This window comes from Cynocephalus volans, chromosome 12 (assembly GCF_027409185.1).
Source record: "Cynocephalus volans isolate mCynVol1 chromosome 12, mCynVol1.pri, whole genome shotgun sequence".
In the NCBI taxonomy this organism is placed as follows: domain Eukaryota; kingdom Metazoa; phylum Chordata; class Mammalia; order Dermoptera; family Cynocephalidae; genus Cynocephalus; species Cynocephalus volans.
In genome coordinates, this window is record NC_084471.1 from 29,277,055 (window position 1) to 29,290,051 (window position 12,997).

A 12,997-nucleotide genomic window follows, 5' to 3' on the forward strand; every position below is an offset into this window, starting at 1 on the left:
CTTTTTGAAAAACCCTGAGTTACACTAGACTTAGGAAATAGATTCCCCAATTATTGAGAAGGACGGATCACAGACTGGACACACTGTAGAGTTAATAAAATGACATCACATTTTAAAGCTTAGCAAGAAACATGACAGCAGCAGGTCTTCCTATGGTGCCCTCAGCTTTAGCCACCATTCAGCTTTGTCTCTGAACTGCAGGTTCAGCCATGGCAGCATTGGTAGCTGTTAAGCTACCATTTCCCGAGAGCTGACTACAGGCCAGCTCTGGCTGTGCCCTTAGCAGACGCTCTTGCTTTTAGCATCACAAAGATCTTGGAGGTGGGTATAATCATCTCCCCATTCTATCAGTGAGGAAACTGAGGCTTAGGGAGGTTAAGCCACTTGTCCAAGGCGATGAAGCTAGTGGCTGGGGAGCAAGACCCAAGCTTCTTAGCATGCAATAGAGAGGGGGAGAAGCCATGGGGAGCAGCTGGAAGGGGCATGCAGGGCCAGTGCTGCGGCTCACTCACCCCAATCAGATCACTTCATCTCTCTACAGGCGGAGGCTCACCACTCCTGCCCACCTAGCTCACAGGACTGAGAGGCCCAAATGAGATCACACATACGAAAAGTCTTGAAAATGCTATAAAGTGTTTTATAAACACCATGTGCTATTAATAAAAGGACAGGAGACTAAATCACGTTCCTTAGGAGCACAACACTTCGATCATTACAGCTCCACGGAAAGACTATGACCCCTTTTATCCCCCAAGGAAATCCCTTAAATAAATGGCACAGGGTTTTCTTCAGCAATCTTTTAAAGATGAAGGGCTAGGGAATGCATGCTGCAATTTGAACTGGTCTTTGCATGGAGCTTTAGTGTCTTATATTTAATACAGATATCCTGCCTGAGCTATTTATCTTGACTGGGGAAAGTAACCATTTGGCTGTTACTATCAATTCTGTTCCAAAGAAATGACTACTGTAATTTTACACCATTAATCCATGCAATCCAAGAATGAGGAAAACAAAACACAATACTTTCTTATGAAAGGGCACATTATATACAGTAATTCAGTTTTTATTATCATCATCATTATGAATAGGAAAGTCCATGGTTCAGTTCCCAGGCAACGTAAAAGTGGGTGTGTTCTGTATAGGACACCTGCATGTAATGTGATAATATGGGTTTTTTTTTGTTTTTAACTACTATGATTTAACAGTCTATTAAAAGGCAATCACACAATTAAAAACTGAACAATTACAAGAACACAATCTTCAAGCAATTAAAAACAACGAATTGTTGGGCCAACGTGGGAGATCTACTGAGTAATACAGCCTTTCAAATAATGTCAAGTGGAACTCTGTTTTCTCCTTCCATCTAAGGATCATTAAAAAGAAAAAACAAAGCAAAACAAAACACCACCTGCACTGAGTGAAAGTCAGGATTCAGCCCAGGGGACATGGGGACGCCCTCCCCGAGGACTGATGGAGGCACCATCACTCCAGCATGTGCTGCAGCACTGAGGGGTCCACCTCCACGGCCTGCAGGCCCCTGTGCAGGCTCTGGAAGGTGGCCTGCTTCCCGAAGCGCTGCCGCCAGCGCACGAAGGCCTCCACCATCTGCGACTGCACGTTGTGGGGGTGGTTGGCCTTGCAGCGGTAGATGTCCGTCTGAGACAGCCCCAGAGACAGCACCACAGGCTCCCACTCGGGGCCCAGCCTCTGGGCCAGCTGGTTAATCTGCTGGTCCGACGGGGAGCTGTTGAGCATGTGCGAAGGGATCCCAGTCACCCTGTCACCTGGGGAGGAAGAAGACATGAAGGTGAAATAAGCAAGCAAACACATGAGCTGGGAACAGAAGGAGAAACGGGGGGAGAACAGGACAGCACTTGCCGGTGGCAGAGCACAACTCTTCCTAGTCTTCTTGGGGACTGCTCGGTACAGGGCCATGTTTCAGGGCTTAAGAAATGCCCTTTAGCATCTATGAAAATGTTTGTTACAGAAAATTTGAGAACAAGAAAATAAAAATCACTAGAAACCCCACCAGAGAAACCCATTCATAATAATTTGGTCTATCTCCTTTCTTTTACGTATAAAGCATACACTTAGGATTACCTTGTACATGCTGCTTTGTAACAGGATTTTCCACTTCCATCTCTTTGACCAGAGGTCAACGCAAGGAGTTCTGGGGGAATTTATGAATGGCTGCGGGGCTGCAGTTCCCTCTGGCCCCGGCCTGTGGGCCCCGAGGTAGGGCTTGAGCCAAGGCTGTGAATGCTCCTCCCTGCAGGAAGGGCTATGCTGGAGGGGAGAGGCTAAACCAAACAGCTCTCCTGATGAGCTGAAACTTGAAACATTACCAGGAAAAAGGTGCAGTTGCTGACAGGAGCAGGAACCAAGAGGCCTGCTGAGAAAAATAAACCAGAGAGGCCGTGAGGTAATGGGGAAAGAGGACAGCAGGGTACGTAGCTAGCAGTGGAGGCCACAGGAGCAGATTTACCATCCTGGCAGGGCGCAGAAGGGGAAGAGAAAGTGTGGAGGGGCACCAAGAGAACCTGACCTTGCACTTCCTATGTTAGATTCTGCCTGAAGCCAGTCTGCTAAGAAGGGTGACATTGAGTGTGTTCAGCATGACCCCACCTAGCCACTGGTGATACAGAAGGGGTCCTAACCTAGTGTGGGTCATTCCTGAGGATGGAGGCTACAGCAAAGCCCTGAACATGAGGAGGAGGAGCTGGGTGGAGGGGGAGGAGAGGGGAAAAGGCATCCTGTGCAGAAGGAACTGTATGTGCAAAGGTCCAGAGGCAGGAGAGCACTCTGGAGGCAGTGAAAGGAGTTAGCAGCAGCCAAGTGCAGAGGTTGGAGGGACTCCAAATATCCAAAACGATGGTGCTAGCTATTGGTTAGGTTCAGACATTTGTACGATAGCACATCGTACTACACTTCCTGGTCATCAGCATCAAAGGGATTCAGGTCAATCCACTCCACACTCACCAGCCCACTGTTTCAATTTATGATTCAATAAGGTGGCAAAAGGCATCCTATTAGAGGAGCTGATGTTTCCCACTGTGCGTGCCTTTGACCTCTAAGCAGTTGCCAAGACCTTAGAGATGAGTTGCAAAAATATTACCAAGGATTCTTTCTGGAATTTTCTTTCACTGCAATATTTTAAAAAATGACTAAGAAGCAATGAGAGTAATGATGACACTACTGATCAATAGTTTATATTAACAGTAATGATTTTATGGCTCTTAAAAAAATATGGGTGCTTTTATTAAAAATATGGGCTCATTAAAAAAATTCAAGCAACACAGAAAAGTACAAAGAAGAAAACAATAATCAAATATCCCACCATTGTGTTTACAGTTGGTGATCTTCATTCTGAACATCTCATCATGAACATGCACAGTTAGAAGCATACATAGGCAGCAATGATTGCATTAAAAATGACAATATAAGAGCTTCTTCCTAATAAGAGCTATTTAATTCTGTTGGAATTTAACAGAAGAAAAAGAAGCAGAAGTGAAACTAAATGGCTTTCTGACCAGCAGTTGAATACTTAACACACACACATATGCACAGGATTTAATGCAGAGAAGAAAATTATAAAAACTTAAGGGTTAGCTACATGTTTTCATATTAATGCTCTACTAATTAATGCTTTACATTCCCTCTCCCTTCCCTCACACGTCTTGATTTTTGTTGCTTATATCATTTTAATTTTGTCAGGTGCCCAATATGTATGTTTCTGTAACAATAATCCACCCCCGCCCTCTCCCATGAATTGTTTAGTCTTAAGACTACATTATAGTGGATTGAAACCAGTGTTTTTTGTTGTTACTGTTTTGTTTTGTTTTGTTTTCCAACTGTGGCTTTTCTACTCTTGGGTCTGTTATTTTGATTTGAGTCATTTGGGTCAATATCATCATAGGGAGGTTTTTTTTCAAGAAATGTTCATGGTTGTAATATTCTTTGAGTTCTTTCAGGTCAACACTGCTTATTGCCTCCACTGGAATGATAACTTAGTGTTTAGAAGAAACAATTTTCTATTGTTTTTATAGTTCATATTATTTTTGCTAGAATTTTAAATTGTGAATATAATGTTATGTTATTTAAATAGTTTTATTCCTCTTACAGGTTTGTAAACCTTGCTCATATTTTATGCTAAGGAATGTTGGTGTGGAGAATTCTGATACCAACCTGGTCATCCAACATTTTGTGTAACTTGCTTTTTCTGCCTGGGGTCTAAAGTACTGAAGCTTTAGACCAGGGTACATCTTTGCCATTCTATATCTGCTTTTCCAGGTATGTGGCATGATCTTCTGACCAAAGATTCTGTTCGTTCTTCCTTTCAGAAAGGTGTTCCTGGGTCATATCTCTGTATTCTTTTTCTGCTTCGTATGTTGGATGACTCTGCCTATCTTCCACGGCTGCCAGTTTTTCTCTTATTGCTTTAATCTCCTCCCTGTGATTATCTCACTCCTTTCCCTCATGCCATTCATTTGATTTTCAGCTATGTCTATTATGTTGTGTGGGTGTGTGTTATCCTGTTTTACTCTTGTACTGTGTTTTTGTTCTCAATTCCTTTTCCTGGCTTTATCTTTTAAGAATTCCATTCCACCTCATACCTATTAGGATGGCTACTATAAAACAAAAAACAAAAGCCAGAATATAACAAATGTTGGCAAGGATGTGGAGAAACTGGAACCCTAGTGCGCTGTTGGTGGGAGTGCAAAATGGTACAGCTGCTATGAGAAACAGTACAGCTGTTCCTCAAAAAGCTAAAAAAAGAATTACCATACAATACAACCCTGCAACTCCACTTCTAGGTATATACCCAAAATAACTGAAAGCAGGAACTCAAAGAGATATTTGTACACCATGTTCACAACAGCATTATTCACAGTAGCCAAATGGTGGAAGCAACCTAAGTGTCTAACAATGGGTGAGTGAATAAGCAAATTGTGGTAGACATATACAATGGAATATTATTCAGCCTTAAAAAGGAAGGAAATTCTGACATACACTCCAACATGGATGAATCTTTGAGACATTATGCTAAGTGAAATAAGCCAGTTGCAAAAGGATGCATACTGTGTGATTCCATTCCAATAACACGAGGTACCTAATGTAGTCAAATTCATAGAGTCAGAAAGTAGAATGGTAGTTTCCAGAGGCTGGGGGAGGGAGGAATAGGGAGTTATTATTTCATGAGCGTAGAGTTTCAGTTTTGCAAGACAAAAAGAGTTCTAGAGCTTAGTTGCAAAACAACACAAATGTACTTAACACTACTGAACTGTACATTTAAAAATGGTGATGATAAATTTTATGTTATGTATATTTAACCACAATTAAAAATTAAAACTAGAAGAATCCCATTGTTGTTTTGTCATAACTACATTCTGGGCTTTTATTTCTGCTTAATTGATACTGAGCTCTTCAATAGCAAAAAATACTTGCGAGGCTGAGTTTTCCAGGACTGGGTTTTCTTTCAGACCAGACTGGTTATACGTTCATTTTTGCAAGATGTGCTCCTTTCTTTCACTCCTCTGTGGTAGCATTTCACAGGGTTGTCAGAACTTTCATCGTCATCTCATTCATACTTCCAACATGAGCATCTCTGTCCAGAACTCCTGGTCGCTCTCCTGCAGCAAGCAGATGTGTCGCAGACACTGTCCTTACTTTACAGCTGTCTTTCTCCCTCTGAGTTATAACTCGAAGTTGGCTGTTGCTTTCTATGCACTTTTCTGCCATGGAGGGGAGGGCGCATTCACTGGCCCTCCCTTGCTGGGGGTCCTATGCTCTGTCCTCTTTTGGAAGCCAGTTAAATGTCTTAGACCAGAGCCCGCTCTGCCTAACCGGGGCATACTCACTCCTATGGTCTCTTTCCTGTAACTTGGCACAGACTGGGAGATGGCTTGTTCTAGGTTGACTTCCTGCTTCTGCTGAGGGCTTTTTTGGACATTTACCAAGGCTATCTACTCTCCTCCTCAACCAGATTCTTTCCATCTTTAACTGTATTAGGAGGAATCCCCAGGACTTTGTCCCCTCACCTTCTTTTCCCAGTACTGCTCTGAGGAGTCAGCATGGGGTATTTCCTTCCCTGCCTGTCACTTTTCAAAGTGCCTGGCATGAAGTGGTAATTGGTTTTTTGGTTTGTTTATTTGCTGGTGGTGAATTTGGGGCTGGGTTTGTCTTTGCTTTTAGCTGCCTTTTGGTTCAGTTCATTGGGTGTTGGGGAGAGAGCATCTGTGTTCCTGCTACACTCTGTCATTCTCTTCCCTCCTGGCCAACTATGAATGCAACTTATGCTTTGAGCCAATTATTTGGAAGTAAGGATCGAATCTGCTCTGATTCTTCTGCACTTTCAGGGTCACACATCCCTTGTGAATAGTGTCACATACATGAGAGATGGCCAGCAGTCTGTGGATAAAGGCTGGAGCAAAGATAACTGACATATAAGCACCATCCTGCCAAGCAAATCAAGCCCTTCCAACTAGACATCTTTACACACAGAAAGAGGCAGTAACAGCTGCTTGTGCCCCCTGACCTCTGTATGGAAGAGCATCCTTACGAGGCCCCTTCTTCTTGTGAACTCTGCTGAATACATGGTTACTTAAAAAGGAGAGCCCTGAGTCCTTAGCGTCAACTCCCAAGGATATACTACATAAAATCAGGTCAAGCTACAAATCAGTCCTGTGTGATCATCTGGCATCTGTTTCTCAAAGCTAGTGTGCATACCAAGATGATGCCAAGAGGAACATGGGTGAACATTCTGTATTACAATAGTCATGTGTCTACTGTAGTATGATTGGAGAAGTATAAGTAGCATTTCAAACCCATGATTGCAAGGATTAAGATAAGTAAATAAAAAGTAAACAAAAAGCAGATATCGAATGACAAAAAGCAAATAAAAAATCAATTAAAAAATAAAAGACGAGCATTAAATTAGTGGTACACAGATATGGCAAAAATTGCACAAGTGGAACCCAAATGACTGAAGTTTGAGAAGGCCAGTGTTTCTCCACAAGTGCACCACTGACGTTCCAGGCAGACAGTGTGCTGTGCAGGGCTTTCCCCAGTACGTGGTAGGGCGTCCCTGGCTTGAGCCTACTAATTGTTAGTAACACCTCCCACTCCCCCACGAGCACACAAGTTCACATACTCTGGGGTGAGGCAGTACTATCCCTGGTTAAGAACCACTAGACGCTGTGGCTTAGGAATATTTATCCTAGTTTTTAAAAACCTAAGCAAGAATTTAATTCCTTTAATACTAACAAATTGCTCTCCCTTATGCAGATCCTAAATTTTTCCTGCAATCTTTTAATCCCAGTCTCAAGGAAGTTAAAGCTCATCTGTTTCAAAAGGAACAATGTACGCGGATAAACCCATCCACCACAATGAAGCCAAGGGTCCACTTAAAGGGACGGGGTAACCCCTTCCCCACCCTTCATGCCCCCTCTTACTCTCACACCCCTCCATCCCCCATCTCTGTGGGTCATTACATGAGGGAAAACAACATAGTGTCCCCTCCCCTCCAGCTATCTCCCCCTCCCTCACCTATACCTATCAATAGCTGTTCTGGCTCAAACTTAAAATTCTCCTTTCCAATTCCTATTGCATTTAGAATAAGGCCTAAAGTTTCATTCATACTTTTTCTATGTTTTATATATAACATTGCTGTCTCCCAACTCCTTATGGCAGAGACATGTGTTCTTCTTCTGTGACCTCCTCCCCCCAACCTCTAGCCCCTTACTGAGCACAAAAGGGAACTCTATGTGCATTTCCCTAGGAGCTGATCCTAATGTTAAAGGAAATGGTCCTCCAAGTCAAGTTTCTGACTTACCATCTCCACTAGCATGTGTTTCTGGCTTTACTTGTTCTAGAAAAAACCATCTCTTCCAACACATCTCTGTGCAAACAGCATTCCCCATTTACTACTGGCTGGATGTGGGTTCTCCAAGTGAAAGAAAGCCCACAGGCCCAGTGTCCTATTGGATCAAACTCCCCCTTTTGCCCTGCATTCTATGATATGTGACCACCTTTAAAAAGACCTGAGAAGAGGAACTATGCAGGGTACAGAGGCTGAAGACCATGAACTAAAGAAGACACCCGACAGACATGTAAACAGATGCTGGGAGAGTCAGCTAAATCTGCAGTCAGGGGTCTAGAATAACAGAAAGGGCTTTAACTGTAATACTCCTCTTTTAGCTTCAGTTTTTGTAACACAACTGAAAATGTTGTAAGCAGATATGAATTCTTTATGACAGTGACTCAGTTGGATATGGTAGCATTGTTAAAAAATATACACATTCCTCTGGAGAGTCTGCTAATAGATAAGTCACCCCAACCCACAGTTGCAGTGAGACTCTGGCATTGATGGAAGTGTCATTGCTTCAGGTTTGCTGGACTAGGGAAAAAATGGAGCTAAGAGACTGTTCCCTTCTAGTGCAGCCACTTTTTAGGAGTTAAAGGTTAACCCTTGCCTTAAAACATTTAAGGCTTCTGCTCACTAATGAAGTCCACTAATGTTCCATTGATCAATGCAAGACATGTGGCCATGCTCAACACCAAAAGGATGGAATTAAATCTTCTCACAGGGTGGGAGGAGTGAAAATTTGGTGAACAATGATCTCCAAACACTCACAAATTTTGGAAAATGGTACAGAAAAAAAAAAATAGAAAATTTGAATAAAACAAAGTATCAAATACTTTGAAATGGCAAACAAATCCCTCCCCTGCCAAAAAGCTCTAGGACCTGATGGTTTTACAGGTGAGCTCTATCAAACACTAATGAAATGTTTAATTTTCTATCTTACATAAGTTGTTCTAGAAAATAGAAAATGAAGAAAAGCTACTTAGCTGATTTTATGAGGTTTATGCACCTTTTATTCCAAACAGGATAAGAGGAATACAAGAAAAAAAAAAATTCAGGCCTGCTTCAGTTATGATTTTAGAAGCAAAAATCCTAAATAAAATATTAACTAATTGAACCTAAATAATAATATGTCATGAATATATCATGAATATTATATCATGACAATAATTTATCATGAATGAAAATGACATATCATAAAAAAGTAGAATTTATTCCAGGTTTATAATAATTTTTCACATCATAAAACCTATCAATTAATTCAACATATCAATAAAGAGGAAAGTCATTCTTATCTTCAAAATTACAAAAAGCATTTGATAAAGTTTGACACCTATCTATGATTTTTAAAGAATATTTAAAAATTCAGAATATGAGGGACTTTCTTACCTTGGCAGAGATTGTAAAAGCCTTTAATAAGCATTTGATTTAATGTAGAATATATAAATGTATTCCCTTTAAGAATAGGAACAAGACAAGGATGCCCCCTACCTCCATTACCGTGTAATACAGCATTGGAGGTCCTGGCCAATGGTACAAAGAAAAAGGAATTGGGTATAAGCATTTAAAGGGAAGAGATAAAATTATCTCTATTTTCAGACAATAGGACCTAATTTGTAGAAAAAGACCAGCATAGACAATCCACTAGAATAAGAGGATTGAGCAAAATTACCAGATACAAGATCAATTTAAAACAAAACCCAACAAAATAGCATTTTAACACTTTAGCTATAATAAAATATAAAATATAACTTAAAAATAAGCAATGAGAAGTATAAAAGATCTAAGAATTAAATTAGTGAAGACCACATAAGACCTCTATGGGGAAAATTTTAAGCCTTATTAAAAGACGTAAAGCAAGAGCTGAATAAAGAAAGAGTCATTCATGAGCTAGGTGGGATAATCATTATTATCACATAAATATGACAATTCTTATAATGACAATTAAAATTCCATAATGGAGAAAAGAGAGACTTTCCCCAAACTTGGGGAGACTAGCTAATTATATAGAGAGAAAGAAAACTGGTCTTTGACATCACACCATAAATAGTGATGAATTCCACCTGGATGAAGGCCCAAACATAAAAGGTAAAACCATAAGGTTTGTGGAAAATGATGTAGAAGTATCTATAAACGTTCGTGGGAAAGGATTTTTTTTAATTAATCCCTGAAAGATGAATTTTTTTCACAACAAAATTAAAGATTTCTGCTCAGCAAAGGAGACCAAGAGTCAAGATGACAGAACAGAATGGGAAAAGATCCTTGTTAAATGTCTAAAACCAATAAGGAAATACTATGTAGACTGTATAAGGTACTCCTGAAAACCAACAGAAAAGATAAGAACCTCCATCAGAAAAAGAACAAAGGTATGAATAGGTGATCCAAACTGGAAACACAAAAGCACAGAAATCTAGACAAAACCAAGTTTTGGCTGGGATATGATGGGGATAAAGATGGGCAGTCAATCGAGACAGGAAGCTGGCACTGGGGGTAAAACTGAATGCACTGCACAATCTGTTTCCTAGTAATCCATATGAACCCAAGAAAAATTGTGAAAAAGACCCATAAGAGACATGTATAAGGTTGTTTGTGCAGTTTCATTACTTGTGCTAACAAATATACATATTCCTTATAACCCAGCAGTCATGTGTGTGTGTGTGTGTGTGTGTGTGTGTGTGTGTGTGTGTGTGTGTGTGTGTGTGTTCGTTCGTTCGTTCCAGGCTGGAAAAGCTAACCTGACTGGTCACCTCCCAGAACTCGTGTGTTAACCTGGTCTGTGAGTGCAACGGCTCTGCAGAAAAATCCCTTCTGCTGAAGGACCAGTTGCCTGGTAAGGAAAAAAGAGCACCTTGAAAAGAAAATGATTTAGAACCCCTTGTTCTGATAGATAATCACAGAGAACAATCTGATCCCCACAGAGAGGTGGAGAAATCAACTGTTTGCTCTTTCTAAAACCGATTTCCAGGATGATGAAGTGACAGCATACTCCAGAGAACAAGGCCATGTTAAAAATACAAATAAATTCTGCTTATTATAATGGAAAACTTGATTTGACTATCAAGTCTGTGGAAGGTCAATAACAAAACTGTTAGCAAAATTGAGTTCTCACTGAATTAAAAGGCGGGAGGTAGGGTGGACACAGCTCTGGACTAAGAATTAGCAGGCCTGGGTAATGTCTAAATTTGAATCTGCCAGCAGCTAGTCATACAGATTAGGATAAGTCACTTAGCATCTCTCAGATTGTTTTCTCACTTGTAAAAGGGAAAACCAGATGACTTCCAAGACCTCATTTGGATATAACATGTCATACAATACTATCTTTTTTAGAAGCAATTTTTTTACTTTCCACAGATCTTATGATTTTTGATTTCTCACTAAATCAATAAGTAATCATTTATTATTGTGTCAGTTTCCCCTACATATCTTCTAAGAGAGAATCAAGGCTTTTGGGTTTTTAGTAATAATTTTTGTTTATTTGTTTCTGCTTTTTAAAGATCACATGTGGAAACTTATCCTTCCATGGTGGGGGGGGGGCACAGTGAAATGAGTATTTGATACAATAAATTTTTCAAAACAGTAAAAAAACTTTAAAAGTTCATGTTACAACTTGTTGGGCCATTCATTTGTCTCTTGCTCTCGCAGGGACCTGACAGCTCCATGAACCTGTTATTTGTCCTGCTCCTTGGACCCACCTGCCAGCCTTGCACAGAGCCTCCTTGCATTGCTGTTTCCTTGCCCGGGTGCCCTCGTCCACTGACTCTCTCCAAAATGTGACTTCTCAGTGCAGCCACCCTGATTCCTCTTGTCCACACCTTCATACGTATGATGTGTTTTATAGATGTGCTCTATTTATTGTTGCTGTCTGCTCTCCACCCCCCACCCTCTCCCCCAACTCATGCCTGCTAGAATGGAAGCTCCTCGCAGGCAGGGCAGATTTTTGTCCATTTTGCTCCCTGATATATTCCAGACACCCAGAATAAAGCCTCGCACACAGTAAGCACTTACTACATATTTACTGGATAAATGAATGAACTTAAAAAATTACAACATAATCATTTAGATCTGCTCTCTACTCTCTAGCTACAGTGTTACAGCATTACCAAGTACTCCTACTTTTAGTTTACTTAGCACTTAAAAGCCAGAGAAATTACACTGCATAATTCACTGGGAGTGAACAGAAAATTAAATAGAGGGTGACTCCATAACAGTCAAATATTGTCAAGGTTAGAGGTAGGCTGCTACTCCTTTCTAAACTGAACTGGGTCACAATGAACTCTCCCCTCCCACATCCACATTTGATTTGAAAAGAGAAAGACAGACTCCAAGAGACTTCTGGGTAAAGATGGCAGAGTGAGGCCTGATCCTAGAGCCCCTATCCCCTCATTATCTAAGGAAAGGAACAAAGGTAATGTCAAAAAGATGCCTGAACCACCTTCCAATTCCTGCCTCCCTGAAGCTGTATCAATTATTCAACAAAACTCTACTCGAAGGGATTCACTTTACTATCTCCAGATCTGAAAAGGAACAAATTAAGTAGGTTTTCTTATCATTTTTTCTCTTCTGACTTCAGCAGAACGGAGATGGTAACTGCCCCACGGAGAGATGGGGAGATCAGAAATGTGAACAAGGACTGCAGAGCACAGGTGTCACAGCGTGTCCCACACATGTGCAACTCAGCTGAGCTCCCTCCCCTGCCTACACATGCCCATAAGCAGTAGACATGTGGACAGAAAGGAAATGTCCGGTCCTCGAGGAGCAACGCACAGGGATCAGGAGAGTCAAGGAGAAATCACTCCAGTAGATCAGAGCACCACAGTCTAGACACAGCTGCACAAACACCAGCAAGACGGGATGGAACAGCATGGCAGTCGAGTGACACACCATTGTAACAAATGATTTTAAAATGTAACATTATGTAGAAGAAAACTGACCAAAACCCAAACCCCACAATCTCCAAGAAATAAGAGACAGTATTTTGTGTCATAGAACAATTTAATAAGAACAGAATAGGAACAAGAATATAGTATAACTGAGCTTAATAATGAGATAATCAAATAATAAAATGAGATTAAAAAGAAAGCTTGCCACACTAAAGTGATAAATTAAGAACTAAAATAGCATCATTATGAAACTAGT

At 40.8% G+C, this 12,997-nt stretch overlaps 1 protein-coding gene across 2 annotated transcripts in view; it reads right to left on the reverse strand.

Annotated features, from left to right (window-relative positions):
- Positions 1 to 1,055: 1,055 nt before the first annotated feature.
- The window catches only part of CRADD (CASP2 and RIPK1 domain containing adaptor with death domain), a 161,037-nt gene continuing 149,095 nt past the window's right edge, over positions 1,056 to 12,997 (reverse strand). For both annotated transcript variants that reach the window (XM_063075887.1, XM_063075886.1), the window contains exon 3: positions 1,056 to 1,784. In XM_063075887.1, coding sequence (XP_062931957.1) covers positions 1,483 to 1,784 — 302 coding nt within the window. In that variant the 3' untranslated portion in view covers positions 1,056 to 1,482. The remainder of the gene's footprint in view (positions 1,785 to 12,997) is intronic.